At 35.9% G+C, this 18,928-nt stretch overlaps 1 protein-coding gene across 8 annotated transcripts in view; it reads right to left on the bottom strand.

Moving 5' to 3' along the window:
* LOC149818473 (protein REBELOTE-like) overlaps positions 1–18,928 on the bottom strand; it is a 62,580-nt gene that overhangs the window by 20,000 nt on the left and 23,652 nt on the right. For 2 of the 8 annotated variants that reach the window (XM_089986490.1, XM_089986488.1), the window contains exons 1-4: positions 11,303–11,503; positions 7,876–7,965; positions 7,711–7,802; positions 6,145–6,207 (exon numbers count right to left, since the gene is read on the bottom strand). The exons of 5 other annotated variants lie outside the window; for them this stretch is intronic. In XM_089986490.1, the coding sequence (XP_089842616.1) occupies positions 6,145–6,207; positions 7,711–7,802; positions 7,876–7,965; positions 11,303–11,488 (431 nt within the window). In that variant the 5' untranslated portion in view covers positions 11,489–11,503. Of the gene's footprint in view, positions 1–6,103; positions 6,208–7,710; positions 7,803–7,875; positions 7,966–11,302; positions 11,504–18,928 lie in introns of those variants that run through there. One more of the 8 variants, XM_089986489.1, reaches the window with a different exon arrangement.

The following is an 18,928-nucleotide window of genomic DNA, read 5'->3' as shown; positions in this document are numbered from 1 at the left end:
GGAGTAGGTTTCATAAATAAGCATACCACCAGCCTTGTGCTTCCTGTAGACATTGTTCTCCCACTCCACTCCTTACAAATGACCTTCAACACAACGAAGTAGGGGAAAATATGCTTAATCATTCATGAACTGGCTACATTCAGAAAAATACCACAAATGAAAGCGACCAACATAGTCTATATTACAGCTTCATAATACATTAATGGCTGGCATGATTCTTAGCAGTTCGCATAAATGCATCAGCCTTAATTTCATGTTTTTGCACAATTTCATTCGGTGGAGTTGTAAAACCTGCTCCCTTGGTAAGGGACATTACTAATCTCTTCGTTCAAGTCAAGCGAAAAAAGGAGAGAAAGAGAGACAGATCTTATATTAGCATAACAGCTATATCTTCAGTTGTTTAACATATCAAAATCCATATCTGAAAAGCAACAGCAGACACACCAATAGTATGTTACAAACCAATCACGCACGTGCACATATGCACACACAATACACAGTATCAGTCACACTCAAGAATGTTGGGGTAGATTAAGACATCATCATGCTCTTATGCATAATGCATGCACATACACATAATTTTGCATATAAATAGAATCACATATGAATTCACCATTACAACACAAACCAAGAAATAAGTGTTTCATCTTATCGTATATGAATTCACCAACAGATGAGAAATTCACAAAACAACCATAATGCAGCAATATATTGTAACTAACACATATCCCTAAAACACAAGTTCCATTCTTCTTCAATTCACCAACTGGAGCTCAACAGAGCCTGTCGGTGCCCACTTTCACGTTTGGGGAACTGAACTTGGGTCGGTCCATCTGACCCGCACTCAACCTAGCCAAGCTGAGTTGAGCACGAGTTTGACCTCGATGTCACCAAAAGCCATCACCTACTTCAGCGAGGTCATTTCGCCAACCTTGACCCTACCACTTGTGGTCGTCACCTTCGCCACAACCTTGTTCTTCACTACCATCATCGGACTGGAAACCGAGGTTAGCATACGTGTCCTCGCTCATAGTTGGATCGTCAATAAAATACGATCAATGTCATGCTAATCGAGGAGAATTCTCGAGGGCCTTTTTGAAATTTCTTTATTTCTCGTGAGACCACATGCATTACAAGGTAGGTTTATAATAACTTTAACATATATGTGTAGTTTTAGGTTTTTTGAAATGCTTGGGGTTTTCATAATTACATAGTTTATATATATATATATATATATATATATATATATATATATATTCAAAAATTGTTTGTGTTGCATGCCTTTTGAGAAAATATATATTTAAGTAATATTTGTTTTTCATAAACAAGAATGTGCATATGTTAAAAAAGTATCAAAATTTTCCATATGTGAGTATTTTGAACATGTTTTCAATAAAAGACACGTATATGTTCAGGTTTTACAAACATATTCTAACATATGTATTTTGGATTTTATGAATAGTTAAATACGAGTGTATTTCAAGATTTTATGAATAAATATATGTATATGGCTCATGTTTTTTGAATATGCATGTTTCTGAAATTATTACGTAGTTTTAAGCCTGTGTAAATGCTTATGATGAATGATAAAATGCATATCAAAGATGTTGCATAGTATCTATGATGAAAAGCATGTTATTCAATTGTTATTTTATGTGAGGCAAAACAGGGTGGTTCAACAAAGAGAGGAGGTTGTTCAGCAGGAGCGGTTGAGAGCAGTCACCAGGAGTCAGTGAAGGTGGCACTGGTGGGTGCCATCGGTGGCTGCCCAGTTGGTGGGAAGGAGAGAATCGGGTGGCAATGGTATGGTGCAAGACGAAAATCAAGAGAGAGATGGGCAGTGGTGGTGGTGGTGGTGCTGGGTTTACACGAGAGAGGGGAGAGTGAAGGGTGAAGGGGAGCATGAGTGAAGTTTATGATACAGGTGAGAGGGAATGTAATGGGCAGAGGGGGCATGAGTAGAGTATTTATAGGAAGAAAAAAAGGAAAAAATCCAATTAGAAAGGGGGAAAACCTTTTTGATTTGTAAAAAAGTAGGGGGGAAAAACATTTTCAAAGGCGAGTGTGGAAAGAAAAACTTGAAATTAGAATTTGGTTTTGAATTTCTTTTTAGTTTTAAGTAGGAAAACAAGTGGGCTTGGATTTGGATTTTGGTGAGACCTATTTGGATCTCATTAAATCCAAATCCAACCTACTAATATATATATATATATATATATAATTAAATTCATTTGGGTCATAAGTGGACTTAAATCCTATTTATTTAAATGAGATTCATTTGGGTCTTAGGTGGATCCAAACAAATTTATTAAACTTTAATAGGATCCATTTGAGTCACAAATGGATCTAAAATTTTATTTACTTGATGAGATCGAATTGGGTCTCCAAGTGGATCCAAAAGTCCTTTTCTTAGTGAGATCCATTTGGGTCATCTAAATATATCCAAATCTTATTTTACTTAGTAGAATTCATTTGGGTCTCTAAATAAATCCAAGACACTTTCTACTTTAAAGAAAGATCCAATTGCGTCTCAAATGGATCTAAATTTCTTCTATGCCTGATTTAAGCCCCGATATAAATCAAAACCCTACCCAAATCTATTTCGGTTGACTGAAATCATTTGGAGATCCAATCCTAAATAACTTGAGATCGAGTGGATCTTATATGTTCATTCAAATAGTTCAAACTTGCGTTTGAGTTGGTTGATCCTCTTAGATCTATATTGAGGTCGAGATCCAAATACTTCATACAAAACCTCATAACTGCCCAATTAAATATCAAATAACTTCAATAAATGCCAAAATATTATCCATAAATAACTGCTAATTAATCAATCAATATTAGCTAAGTAATTTGCTAAAAAATGATATTTAATCAAAGTTAAATACCAAAATAATTCACAAAAAAAAAATCTTTTATTTATTTAAAAATTTTGAGAAATTTATAAACTTTACATTATTGCTCAATGAATATTATTTCAATAAAGAGCAATTGGCAACCATTGATGTTAAGTCAATTTAGTTGTTTGAGCAACTGTGTAACAAAAGACTTAATGATATAGAACGATTTCAATGGCTATCAATATAGTCAAAAGATCGATAAGTTATCGACAAAAGGTTTAATAATCTTTAGCACTATCATAATTTTTTAAAGATCATGTGATAAGAAATAACTATAAAATAAAATTTATGAAAAACTGCAATAACAGAGTAACTGTAGTATGCATGAGAAATAACTTGCGGACTATGGTTCATTCCACTTGGAGGATCCATTGAACAAAGGTGCAGAAAACATCATTTTTTCAAGTGAAGAAGTATCAAAGTGAGCATACATGTGGTGGATCATTGGACAACGTAGTAGTGAAAAAAATATCTTTCAAGTGGATTTCAAGTGTTATTCTTGAACACTTACACGATAACCCAAAGTTAACTCTAAAAGAAATCTTAAATGACATTAGTCGCAAGGAAAGTATGAAGGTTACGTACAAACAAGCATGACATTAATGAGAAATGACTAAGGTGATCCTATATGGTTTATTCGAAGAGTTTTTCAAGATGCTTTTTGCCTATTGTCATTATTTGATGACGACTAACCGATGATCGACAATGTGCATTGAAACTGATAGACGACATAGATTTATGTACATGTTCGTATCTTTTCGTGCATGCATTGATCAGTTTTTTAAAGAAAGCCCTCCACTTCTTATGGTAGATGACACATTCCTAAAAGAAAAATACATAAATATTGTTGTCAGCCCATGGTATTGATCCTTGTGATCAAATATTTTCGGTTGCATTTACTGTTATAGATAACGAGTCGAATGAATCATGGGTGTAGTTTTTTTATGCATGTGAATGCACAATTGAGACACTAATACAATGACATACCCAAAGTTAAAGTACAATTAACAGCTATCTCAAATAAGCACACAAAGCTACACAATATGTTCTCCCATACATGGTTAAATTGTCAGGTTGAATTTTACACAAAACACTACAAAAAACTTTTAACATAAATTTGGAATATCACTAGGTCAACTTTGGTAAAGCACAACCAAAGCACTCACGAGACAAAAGTATAATTATTTTCTTAAAAAGATTCAGGAGCAAAGGGAAGATGCATACAAGTATGCAACTAAGGTCATAAAAGAAAAACATTAGGCTAACATATACTTTTCAACTAGAATGTACAAGCGCTTAACCTCTAATATAGTAAAGAGATTTAATGCGAGGATTCTCACAATACATGGCTAAATTGTCAGGTTGAATTTTACTAAAAACACTACGAAAAACTTTTAACATAAATTTGGAATATCACTAGGTCAACTTTGGTAAAGCACAACCAAAGCACTCACGAGACAAAAGTATAATTATTTTCTTAAAAAGATTCAGGAGCAAAGGGAAGATGCATACAAGTATGCAACTAAGGTCATAAAAGAAAAACATTAGGCTAACATATACTTTTCAACTAGAATGTACAAGCGCTTAACCTCTAATATAGTAAAGAGATTTAATGCGAGGATTCTCACAATACATGACAAGTCACTAAATCCTCTTATTGAAAAACTTTATCTCATGATGATGAAACTTTTTGAAAACCAAAAGAATAATACCCATAACATGTGTGGTGCCTAAAGTAAAAAAAAGTTGGACGATGGTAAGAAAGAAGCACGAAATCTATGTGTTCAAGTAGTGCATTGCCTTCATCATCGATACAAAGCCTACAATCACTCTCACAATTGCAATGTTTATCTTAAAAAACAAACATGCTCTTGTAGAAAGTAACAGGTTAGCGAGATTTTGTGCAAACATATAATCACGTGCATTTTGTACGAAGACAAGTTATCAGAAGATTACTACGATAAGTTCTACACTATTAAATCGTATCAAGCTGCATATAATACTTATTCATTTTTTCTCACTCCTCCAAACCTTATTCCAGTCTTACCACCTAAAGCGCATCCTAAAACAAGATACCTTAAGAAGAAACAAAAAACAGAACACAAAAATGTTGGGTAATACAAGTGCAATCATTTTTTATGAAATTGGCCACAACCGGCGAAAGCACAAATAACATTATATTAGAGTACAGATGGTTTACAAAATCTGTATTTATTAGAAGTTGTTTTATGAATTCTTTCTTTGTATTTACAATCTTTTTTAATTAATTATTCCAATGTCTTATATCTTTTATGTATATAAGGAGTTCACAATGAATAATTATAAACCAAAAAAAAACATGGTAGTAGAAAGCAGTTCAAACCCCGTCACCAACCCCAAACAAGGAAGCAGTTGTGTTAATTATACAACACATTGACCAGAATTATAAAGTGAAAATTGCCCAACTTCTGATAATTATTTGGTGCAATGAACTTTACACAATTTGGCTTTGAGGATACAACTGAGCTTGGCCTGCTCATGGAGTCTAATCTACAACGTGTTGTCCAACTAAACTGCCTGGCACAAATCACTTAAGATAGCACCTTTAATAAAATGAAAGGGACTCACACTAGGTTAAAAAATGATAGAGAGAGAGAGAGAGATGGATAACAGGAATAAAAGATAGGCTTCAGTTATTATAGACTCGATCCCAACAGCCAATAATTGAGTGAAACGGCATCTACAGCCTAAAAAGGAAATTAAATGGTCTAAACAATACTAAAAAACCTAAAAACATCTACAGAGGAGGTGACTAGTCAAACGATCAAATGAGAGGAAACAACTAGGCCAATCAATCTTGCATGAAGTACATATCCTTATGTTAAAATCGATGTGAATCTGCTGATATGAATTGAATCTCCTAATTGGAAACAGCAACACTTAAAAAGTCACTTGCTCATGCCCAGATATCTTGATAAATTAGATCAGTCAATATCAAGCATGCACTAAACCTTTCAATGAATTGCCGTTTATCCGGATCTCCAGTGGAATTATTTCATCATATAAGCCCTCAAAAACTTCGTCAGCATGTACAGAATTTAGATGACTAAAACTAAATAAAACTAATCCAGTTATTATCATTCAATATTAAACAATAATGAAAAACACGACGGTTAAAAAGGTATATGGAATGCACACTCATGTTCTATGTTTCTTCTTCTTACTCGGAGAATTTAAATTCAAGTTTCTTTTCCCTTTGCCTGACCTTTTCATTCCACTTACAAGCTCTGTAACTTCAATAGAATTTGAAGCCGGCTCTTCCAAAATGCTGTAATACCAAGTTGACAACCACCAGAGTAAGATGAATTTATTCAGCAAAAATTCTAGTTGGCAAGCAGAGAATTGCCTTTTTTTATATTTTTTGAGAGGAAACCCGAGTTCAGGTGGTGGGGCCCGGTAGAGATTGATGCTCTGCCGTATGGCCCACTCCCAAGCACATAAAATCCCTCCAGGGAGCTTGATGCTTGGGCTTAAAGCAAGGGATGCACACCCTGGGTATCACAGTTACAAATCTCATTCTCAGGTTAAAAAAGTGAGTTTTCCTCAGGAAAATCTCTGTAAGTTGAAAATTTATACATTCATTACTAATATAGAGCAATTCTAGGGTGCTCCCGGAGCACCTACTAGAAATCATATTTGTAGGTTGCATCTTCTCAATCAGATCTTATAGATGTACTTAAAACAGTGTATTTGATAGGAATCATGTTTTGGATCATGTTCAAAATAGGCTTTTTTAGTCATAAAATTTTGGTACCTTGTGAGCCATTGATTTTTGAAGATCTTAAAAAAACTACATGTATGACATATTCACATGATCCAAACATTTTTTTCCACTAAATAAAAACTGTAGATCATATCTATAGGGTCTGATCAACGAAAAAAGCACTCAGATTTTGAAAATTTGAAGCTTCTACTAGGTGGCAGTAGGTGATCGGGGAACACCCTATCATTATTAATATAGAGTAATGCTCCGGGAACACCTACTCCCTCCTACTAGAAAGCAAAGTTGTAGATCATATCTATAGGGTCTGATCAACGAAAAAAACACTCAGATTCTGAAAATTTGAAGCTTCTATTAGGTGAGAGTAGGTGCTCTGGGAGCACCTTATATATATATATATATATATATATATATATATATATATATATATATAGAGAGAGAGAGAGAGAGAGAGAGAGATTTTGAAAATGAGGTAAGGGGGCGTTTACAAAAATACTATACAACATAGGTTACTTTGAGCAATGGGGTGAAAGGCATTTACAAAATACCATATAATATAAGGTAGTTTCAGCAATGGGGTGAAGGAAGTTTAAATGATACGCAACATATAACACAGTTTCCCTTTAAAAAAATATGCATAAGTTGTTTAGAGTCTAATCGGCTACTTGAATAGTACCATACCAAATGTGTAGGGGAGGGAAGGCCCTCTCAGCTGCTATATAAAACGAGGGTGCCTCCCCTTCATTTAGTGAAAAGCCATTGCCATCGGTAGTCAGCATTCAATGCTGCCTGACATGCGCCATTCAATGCCAGCTCAGCTCAGCATTGAATGATTGCTGACAAAAAAAAAGTTCACACCATCAAAAGAAGCGGCATGATTTTTTTGTATATTTCAAAATCTTACAAAAAATCGTGAGGGTTTTGGCAGTATTTTTAAAATATCGCATTTTTTTCGGGTATATATCGTTTTGTGATTATATTGAAGCCTTTGTGAGCCAAGCAGAGAATTAATTAATTATTGGAGATTTCTAACAAAAATCCATCTATTACCTTGATTTCTTCTCAATTTTTTTAGAAAGAGATCCCTCAACAATCCTTGCATGATACTTATGGAAAGGAGCACTCCCTTTTCTCTTTTCATCCTAGAGATATTAGAACAGTTGGTGAGAGAAGATGGCTAGTAAACACAAAAAAAAGAGAGAAACACTAGCACACCTGGAGAAAAGATTCAAGTGATGCTTGGTCATTTGGAGAAAAAGCAATCTCATCCCTTTTTTTCTGTACAAATTCTATGTTCTGCTCAACCTATATCATAAGAAAAAGAAAAAGGTGAGAGAATTGCCAAATTAATTTGATACTTGAATGCTGAAGAGCGCAGAAGATGGCAAGTCTTTAATTACAAGAAAAGCTCATTTTCATACTCTCCCGTAATTTAAGCTTGAATGAAAAAGAAAAAAGCAGGCATCATCTCTTTTCATGAATATTTGATGTCAGATTATGATATCCAGAAACTTCAAGAGCATGATATTAATACAAAAAAAAAATATGTGAAGATGATATGTCCATCACGAAATCCACTACTAGTGCATCCTGCTTACAAAGTTTGCATCTGTAGAATACCATTATATACTACAATATGAAACAGTCCTAAAATATTCACTGATGTCAACTAAAAACCAAGACTATGTTTTAGTTTAATTTTCTTTTCCTTATTTCATTAATTAGTTTAACATTGGTCACAAAGAGCACAACAGAGGATGTTTCAAAAATCATCCTGCTACTTTCATTTAGACATTATTTTGGGTGTTGCATGGAATCTGGTCCAGTCTAGGAAATGTTGCAGATAGCTGAAGTGTAAGTGCATATCACAAACACCAAAAGGGATTTGTTTTAATTTTATCAGCAACAAATACTTAAAATGATTTTGGGTAAGATGCTGGGAGCTGGCCCTGCAGCAGAGTGTGCATTTGGCCAGCGGAGTGGGATTGAGGAGTGATGCTAATCCCACATCTCAAGATCAAAACCAGTCATGTGCCTGTGTGCAAGCTGATGCAAGCGGTTGTAATGAAGTATGTGGAATTACAAAAGCAAAGTGCAAAAGCACATAAGTGGACAATTACAAAGAAGATAGACAAGCACAAAAGTGCATAGACAAAAGTCCACTAAAGGACAATACAAAGAGTCAATTAAAAATAAAATATTATTGAAAATGTGCTTTGGGAAGCCATGAAAAAATATAGGGGGAACACTCCCCTATTTATATACAAATACAAGAGGGAGACCATTGGGAGCTCCCTTTCATAGAGACGTTGGGGAGCTCCCTCGGTCATATTTTTTTACTGTTGGGGCCCCTATCGACTCTATAGAGCGGGGCCCAATGACATGATAAAATAGAAATAAAAAAAGAAAATGAAGACAAAAATAAGAAAATGAAAAAATAGTTGTTTCTAATAAACAACTATAATTACATACAAAAAGACAAAAATGCCCTTATTGGGCAAACTGTTTATATATATATATATATATATATATATATATATATATATATATATACACACACTCCCCTTCAAACTTTTCGAGAAAATGATCGAAAGTTTGCTGAGAAAGAGAAATCGAGGAGCGGAAAGAGCTTTGATGAAGAAATTTGTCAACTGGTACGGCAACGTAATAGTTCCTCTTAGATATTCATCACAAACATAGTGACAATCCATCTTAATATGTTTGATTCGCTCATGGAAGGTATGGTAGCTCGCAATGTAGATTACACTCTTATTGTCATAACTCTTCGGAGGTGTTGAGATGATGATTTACATATCACTGAGAAGACTTTTAAGCTACACAAGCTCCATTGTTGTCATAGTCATTACCTGATATTCGGCTTCAGCTGAAGATAAAGATATTTTTTGTCGTTTCTTACACCTCCAATAGATCAACGAATCTCTTTAAAAAATACAAAAACCTATCATTTAGGTTACCACCCCGGATAATTAGATCTAAAGATGACGAAGAGGACAAAAAAAAGCTCTTTTGAAACGGTGTTTTTAATGTATCACACAATCCTCATAATTGTTGCCATGTGCAATGTGGTAGGGGCATGTTAAAACTGACTTGCTGCATGAACACATGAGTGATATTAGGTTGGGTGATAGAGAGATAAGTGAGAGATCCAATCAATTGATAATATAAAATAGAATCTTCAAGCAATACACTATCTTCAAGTCTTAATTTTGTATTTATGACTTTTGAGGTTTCCACCTTTTTATCGAAAACTTTTGACCTAGCACATATGTTAGCAGCTAATTTTATTTGAGAGAGAATATATCCTCTGAGAGAATAGGCAACCTCAATTCCTAAAAAGTATCTCAAAAATATGACCGTTGGGGCCCAACGACAAGATGAGTGGGGCCCCTTGTGGTCTTAAAAAAGCAAAAGAAAAAAAGAAAAAGTAAAAAAGGGAGAGAAAAGGAAAAGGGGAGAGTTTACATGAGAATTTACCAAAATACCCCTATTGGGTATTTGGAGAAATAAGAAAACAAAAAAAGAAATATGTATATATATATATACATATATGTATATATATACGTATGTATATATATATATATATATATATTTATATACATAATTTAACAGAGACCCCCAATGCAATGCATTTAATGCATTTTACAATAAAAAAAAATAAAAAATAAGAAAAAGGAAATAAAAGAAAAGTAAAAAGACTGAAATGCCCCTAATGGGCAGAATTACAGAAATACCCTTTATCGGGTATATATATATATATATATACATGATTACATATATATATATATTAACAGCAGTATTGTTCATGAGGCAGGGTAGCTGTACAGGATTTTTTCCTGGATAGACAACCAGGTCTGGGCCAAGTCTCCAGACTGGGCCAGGTTTTCCCCGTCTAATAAAAAAGAGATGTTGGGAACTGCTTCTTCATTAGTATAAAATAATGTTTATAACCATAATCCAAATGGATAGGATTAAGCCTATCACCATGATATTGATTCATTGAACAAGATTGTGTCACTTGGCGCCAAGTGGATAACTCAGTCCCGGCTGGTTGTTTTGTTAATCCAAATTGGTGGGTCTTGGATTTTCCAAGTCCATCTAACTCTAGGCACAAACCTGGAGAAGTTTGGCTACACTTCCTGCATCCTAAGATGGGTTCTGAGCTTGCTAGGTTTTGAAACACCGGCATTGGTCATCAATTTTTTTTCTTGTCTCGAACCAACAAATCTTTCATTAGAACTACAGGCTTCCAAGCTTAGACCATTCAATTTAAGGCTGTTCAGGTGGCAGCGGCATGAAGTGGACAGGGTTGGTTCCACATAATCAAATGTAGGTACAAAATCCTCATATGATCTTGAATTGTGGCAAGGGTAGATGTAGAATTGAAGCAAAGTGCCCTTGCCCCAAGTTCAGAGCCCCTTCACCTTATGCACTTGGATTGTGGTCAGGGGTAGGTGCAACCTTGTGAAACAGATTCTGTCAGCCCAAGTTAGTTGTACTAAGGATTCCCTGAGCAATGTTTCACATTGTTGGTCAAAACAAAATCAATTTACAGATAAAAAACACAACTCTGAGCACGTGCTAACGCAAAGTCAAACACGTAAGCTTATTCAAAAATATTTACCTGATCCATGAATGGCTTTACAAGACGTCTGAGGCTTTCACTGGTTGTCTTTTTGCAAAACTTTCTAAAGCTGACGAGTGGAACAAAAGCCAACTCAGGGAAAGATACATGATAACTCCATTGAAAAAAGTGCTCTGAAAGTGTTTCAACTGCAGAGCGTACACATTGCTCATGGTATGCTTTCATTTTCAGTAGCTGTTTTGGCACCTGTCAGACAAGTAACCAACTAATAAGTAAAGCAGAGAGCCGAGACAGTGAAGATCCTGAAAACTGATGAGGTAGTCTCTCCACTTGAACCAACCTTCAACATACTTGAAAAATTAAAATCTTTTGGAGCACTATTATCAGATTTGCCACCTTCCCCAAATTCTAGAAAGCTTAGAGATAAAGAAGCCACAGGAATGAAGACGCCACTAGAATGTGAAAGCTTATTCAACAAATGGATGCATTTTAGCCTCAAAGGAAAGAAACGAGGTCCAGGCAACATATGGGCAAGTCCATTTATCATCTGAATTGCCAAGTATAGCAAACTCTGAAGATCATGTTCCTTGATGTTAGCACATACAAACTTAACCCAAAGTTCAAGGCAGTTTACATACTGCCAATCTTGTATTTTCCTTAGTCCATCCTGAAAAATATGTAAAATATTAGAAAGAAGATAGAGAAATATGGATCTCGTGTACAAACAGAATTGCAACCACAATTATGAACAGATAAGCAGAAAATTGTGGGGAATAGGCAAAACACTCACTATATTTGGGAAACAACAATATCAGAGTGAATTTCTCAAGAAGGGTAAGAACCGTTCTAGGTTCAATGACTTGATTCCATAAGAACATGAATGAGAGCAGGGCAGAGGAAACTAGAGAAGTTGTCGGTTTTCCAATTAACATCAAACCATGCTGCAATAGTTCCAATAATTAACATAATATAGATCCCAGCAGTGTTGGCCGATGAAATTGTGAAATCGCCCATAGCTGATCTATATCAAATCAGATAGTGGTCTGAAACATAGTGAAACACACTTGAGAATGCAAAATAATGCTCACGCACATGGAATTCATCCTATAAAAACTTCAGACTTCTTTTAGTGGCAAATTAACAAGTGTAGCATCATTATCTTCACTGTGGTAAACTTTCTCACTTGCAACTTTCACATACATGAAATAATAATTAATTTCTGTAAGCTTGGTGTCACCCACAGCTTGCCCACAATAAACCCTTTATATATGCAATTTCTGTCATGATGAGCAGAACCACACCCTCTATAACCTTCATGACACAATACTTGGGTTTGTGCTAAAGGAAAACATCATAAAAAATACCTGAAAGAGCAATGAGGCCACGCTATGAAGGTCCAAGACCTTATGACTTGTGATTGGAGGTGATAAACTTGCATGTGAGATAAATCCATCCATACAGTAACATGTATTTCTTTTACTTCTGAGAAGCCTCCAAATAGTCATTACCCACCATTTCCAAATCTACACCAATGTCTTTCTCAGTGGCACAAGAAAGTAATTGATCGTCCAATCTATGCAACATTATCCATTGGCCATGCACAACAACACAAGAACAAAGGAACTAGCCTTTGCACACCCAAAGAGGTGGTGATCATTTTTCTGAAGAGTCTCTATCTAAAGGGACTTTTTCCTTTACCTTTTAGTGAAAGAACCTAAGGGATTTAGTTTTGTTGCACTCGGGGCTCTGAACTAATAGAGCACAGAGTAACTTCAGGAAACAAGTAAAAGAACTGTTTCTAGTTGAATAAAGTGAAAGGAGACAAATTGGTAAAAAAATATAACTTTGGATCGTGAACATTTCATGGTGCTGAAATAAAATGACAAAGATTTAGAAATGAGATCAATACAATATCTATATTTCACATGGGTCCCTGCGTATACCCATATTGTGAGGCCAGCTTACTGACTGGGAAGGCTACCTACGTGCTAGTACTAGGCGATAAAAGTCATGCTCAGGAAACCTCATGTAAACATCACTTAGGTGCTTCTAAGTATGCTTGATCTTAATAAAAAAAAGTCTATAAAGACAGAGAATAGCAAGTTATGTTTGTGATTGAAACTTTTTCTTTCTTTTTTTTATTTGAATTCTTGGGTGCTGTTCAACAATCAACATCACATACAAATGTATTTACAGAGTCATGGATTTTCATATTATGTTAAATATGCCGGTTTGCTTTCCTGGGTGCACGTCACAGTGCCATCTTGTGCTCAAGTAGGTGCACAATTTTTACTAATATTAGCGTACATCTTGTAATGGTGTAAGATGTTAATCTTAACATTACAGCCACCTTGAATTTCATATTATACTATAACTGTTTTTTGCATACAATGTTAAAACATATAATTTCAGAAATTTTCTAGATCTTGAAAGCCTTTTATCAATCTTTTCATTTTGAAAATTTATTTTGTGTGTTTCTGAGCCACACAGCAAGCTGGCACATGTGCACTGCCTAGCTCTTTGACTATAAGACATTTAAGCTAGTTCTGATATCCAAATTTCACTTTTTCTTAAAATGATAAGATGGCATCATCATCAAAGAAAGTAGATGGCTAAAAAAAGCGTTCAAACTTCACATTGGAAAAAAATGAGTTAATCCTGGTTATTTGAAGTAGTTTTTGAAGATGTTTGCAAAGTTGATCCCACAGTCACTGAATTTGCTAATTGCAAGTCATGGGTCACAAAGACCAAAGACACTAATTAAGCAGGGATGGTCGTTCAAACTAAAAATGACTTAAACATGCCACGTTTTTTTAAATTGTTCCAGAACCCAAGGAATCGAGAGAAGCTCAAAAGTCAAAACACATATCCATCTATCCGCATCATCTGGCTTTATTAGCGAGAAGCAACTCCTAAACAATTGAAGGACTTTCTAAAGTTTCTATTGTCAATCATATAAACCCTTTGTTTGGAGTTTATGAGATATATGCTAGATCATATAGGAACTGGAAATAAAATATTACTACAATTATAGAATAAGGAAACAAGGTTAGGGTTATAAAGTTAAAATTATATTCCTATGTTCTAAGACAACTATAATACACCTCAGCTATACAAGTAGATAAAGTTATAATACTACCACCTTCAGGAAAAAAATATATGAAAAATAAATTGTATGAAATCAATGGGGATTTATAATAAATATGTCACCATAAAATCCAAGTTCGCCATTTCATCAACTCTCTGATTGCTTTGAAGGACATAGATACAAGAGAAATTTCATTGTGCTGGTCAAGTAGAATAGAAACAAGTTTCTAAAGATTTCCAATCTCTAATGGTGTTGGGTCAAACCAAAGTGCATCATCTGACCCAACCTCAGTCTCTTTCTTCCAGAAGGGGTGGGTATTGAGCAGGGTACATGGTGCAGGACAGACTTAGCTTGGGCCTGAAACTGATGGGCCCATGCCTAGGCAATCAGGCCAAGCCTTTGCCATGGGGTGAAGTGTAGCCTGGCCAAAATAAACATGGCACTAGGATGGTTTTGGAAGAAACAGGGCTAAAGATTTAAAGTTTCCATTTATGCATTAAAGTTTATTTTAATAAGATATTTTAGACCATTTTTTATCCTTATGAATTGTGAGCCTTCGTTCTTTCACCATCTTTGAAACTGTATTATAATCATAGTCACAAATCTTGGCTATATCTCGGCTAAGGCAAAATATCAGGATATTATATATTTTTCAATCAATCCCAGGAAAATCTATGAACTTAAAAATAAAATGCGAAAAATAAAAAAAAAACTAGGAAAAACAGTTTTCTTTCCTTCTTCCCTCCTTTTTTTCCTTCCTTTCTTCTTTCTTTTCTGCACCTGATATTATCACACGATATATATATATATATAACTGTGACTATGATTATGGTATATTAGACATGATAAAACCTCATAATATAGTAAATAAACTATGTTGAACATGTCTGTGGGGGGTACATCTAACATTTGCTGGTTATATTCATGCAAACAATAGTGCACATCACCATATGGCATCATGGTTCAGAACCAACACACACAAATTACGCTGATAGGATCTGGCTTGCTAAAGGCTTTTCTCACCCATGTCTTCATCCAACTCCAAGTCTGATTAGGTTACATCCTATGTCACATGGGTGCAGGTGCGGGTACGGGTATGGGTATGGGTATGGGTACGGGTGCAGGTACGGGTGCGGCACAATTTCAAAAATTTTGAAGACGGGGACTCGGCTATATATATTTTAAAAATATATATATAATTATATATATAACAATAAATTAATAATAAGATTGTAAATTTTACAGCAAAAATAAAAAAGTAATTCTATTGAAGTAACAACACAAACTTACCAAAATATAACACATAAAGAAGCTTGTGAGTGTGATAACAACAAAACTTATCATAAATCTGCCTCATCGTCTGAATTAAAGGGAAGAACAAGATCGAGGTAGTCCATGTTGAGAGTATGCAAATCATGTTCTCCCTCCAAGTCAAAATCTTTTGGATTTACATCTCAATACTTAGATGGTTCACAACTACATCAAAATATGACTAACTTAGTATCTAACTTCAAACTTTGAATATAAATATTTAAATACGAACTTTGAATACAAAAGAAAAAAAAGTACATATACTCATCTTTGGTGTGACGAGAAATTAATCGTAGATTAGAGTGAACATAAACCAAATCCTCTGCTCTTTTACTAATGAGTTTGTTTCTTTTAATGTTGTGAATTTGAACATATGTGAGTCCAATTTCTTTCACAACACGATGATGTAGCAAGTTGGGATAACAACTTCATTGCAAGACGTTGCAGATTTGGTGTATCTGATCCATATGTTGCCCACCAATTAAGGGGATCTTCTCCGTCCCTTGCTATGAGTGTTGCTAAAGAATCAAATCTTCCAGTAAAGAACTTTTCAAACTCACTATTTACAACCTTAAACATGTGAGGATCATTAAAAAGTCTTCCCAAATATATCATTTTGTTCCTTGATATCTCAGGATCTTCATTTGGAAAAACACGACCAACACCTGTTGTCAACCATTTTTTTGCATAATATTTTGGATTGAGAGAGTGTGTCATGCAATGCAAAAGTGTATTGTTTTTATCTCATCTTCTCACTAAAACTGAATGTACATAATTGTAAAATTCTGAATCATCAAGTACAACATCTTTCTTCTCATGTTTAAAAATGATACTTTGAACTTTTTCAATCTTATTGTCCCACGTTTCATAAATTCTATGAAGCATGGGTATATCTCTGTCAACTTCTCTCAACATTTCTCAAATAGGCTCTGTAAATTCAACAAAATGTGTAATTTTATCCCACCAAAAATCATCACAGATGCATTTTTTGATAGCTTGAGACTTAACATCATCTTCAGTGCGATAAAAATCTCAATCTTTATCAGCCACCATCATCATCAATGCATTCTTGAGTTGCTTAATTCTTTGCATCATAACAATGAGAAGCAAAACGAGTTTCAGCAACTTTCAGTAACTTGAGATCATAATGCCGATTAAATATAGAAAGGGCATGATGATGGTTTACAACAAAATTTCTAATATTTCGATCATGCTCTATTTCCTCAATCTATAAACACATTTCATGTGCATGTGCATTATCTTTTGATGGATTGTATATACTCTTAAGTGCCAAATTTAAACTGTGTGCTGCACAAGGAGTCCAAAAAATATGTGAATACGTATCTTCACTTGCCAAATTCATTCATGCACGATTGCAAACTGAAGCGTTGTCAGTAATGATTTGCACCACACTTTCTTTACCCACTTCTTTTATCACTTCAACAAATAATCTCTTTAAATATTCAGCATCTTTATACTCCCCAGATGCATCAAGAGTCTTCAAAAAGATTGGCTCATTAAGTGAGTAAGCATTGAAGTTTATCAGTGGACGCCTTTGTATATCAGTCCACCCATCAGAAACAATAGACACTCCATGACGTTTTCATGCAAATTTTTTGGTCTCTAACAAGTCTTCAATTCTATTTTTTTCCTCTGCAAGAAAAACTGTTCTTAGTTTTTCTGAACTAGGAGGCATATAACCACTCAAATTACAATTAGTCAAAGATGTAATCATATCTTTCCAGTATGGACTTCTAGCTACATTAAAAAGAATTGAGCTTGAGTAAAAGAATCGACCAATCTTTTTATCAATTTCTGCTCTTGCCATGTTTTTGAATGATCCTTGTATTGTTTTATTGTCTTCCATCTTTCTTTTCTTCAAAAACTCGAATCGCTTCTCATCTCTGCAATTTTCTTCTTTTCAGCTTCCTCTTGTTCTTTCTTTAATTGCTTTAACAAGTCTTTATCAACCCCAGAACATTGCCTAATTCCTTGACCACGAATATGCAAAAGATGTGCTTTCACACGCGTATAAGAACCCGTGAAAACAATCGTACATAAATTACAATGAAACTGCACATTCCCACCACTACCACCACTAGCTTTTTATCCCTTTTGTCACAAGCCTCCAAAGTGGTTAAGAAACTTATAATTCAGAGTTAAACTTGAACCAACTCTATTGACACCACTAGAACTCGCCATTATATCTGAAAAGTGAAAAGTGAATAGAAAATATGTAAATAAAGTTAATAAACACTTCAAAAAAATAGTAACAAGAGCTCCACCCCTCTAACTGTGTGCCTGATAGAAAATAACAAAGACAGGGGTTGAGGCAGGGGGGGAGAGCCCCCTATCAGAAAACAGATCAAAGGCGGGCTCCGCCCCCTGCCGAAAACCTACGACTGAGGTCGAGGGTGGAGACCCCTGCCGGAAAATAGATCTTGAGGCAGGGGGCAGCCCCCGGCCGAAAAACAGATTTGAGGCGAGGTAGGGGGCTCCGCCCCCTACCAAAAAATAAACTGAGGCAGGGGGCGAAGTCCCCTAACGGAAAACAGATCCGACGCAAGGGGCAGCCCCCTGCCGGAAAATAGATCTGAGGCAGGGGGCGGAGCCCCTTACCGGAAAACAGATCTGACGCAGGGAGCAGCCCCCTGTCGAAAAACAAATCTGAGGCACGGGAGCCCCCTGCTGAAAAATAAACTCAAGCAGGGGCCTCCATCCCCTGCCGGAAAACACGAACGAGGCAGGGGGATCCGGCCCCTACCGGACGAAGGGGAAGAAGAACGGAAGAGGGAGGAGTGCATACTTGAGAGGACCGGTGGCTGGGGTCGCCGATGGCTGGCTGCGGCTACGATCGTCAGGGTCTGGGTCGCCGGCGAGAATGAAGGGGACGAAGAGCGAGGGACGGCTGGGGGAGAGGGAAAGATCAGCGGGGAGGGGTCTGTCTTAAGCCCCTCCCCTTGCGTAGCCTCTTTAGGGTTCGGCCCCGACCCCGATAAACATTTTGGATCCGGATCGGACCCGACCCGAGTCCAAAATAAATTTTAAATATGGACAACAATAGGCTCGGTCAAAGTTGACCGAGTCTATAAAGTGGACGAACTCGGCCCCGATGCATTGACCGAGTCCAACACTTGTTGACCGAGTCTGCCCCGTGTCTGAAGCCGCACCCGTGTCGGGGCGTGTCGACACGGGTGCATCGACCTCCTAACCGAGTCCATGTGACATCGGTTATATCCAATTATGCCTACATTGAAACCACATCC

This window comes from Nuphar pumila, chromosome 13, assembly GCF_984573655.1.
Source record: "Nuphar pumila chromosome 13, dmNupPumi1.hap1.1, whole genome shotgun sequence".
In the NCBI taxonomy this organism is placed as follows: Eukaryota; Viridiplantae; Streptophyta; class Magnoliopsida; order Nymphaeales; family Nymphaeaceae; genus Nuphar; species Nuphar pumila.
This window is presented reverse-complemented; position numbering and strand designations above follow the sequence as displayed.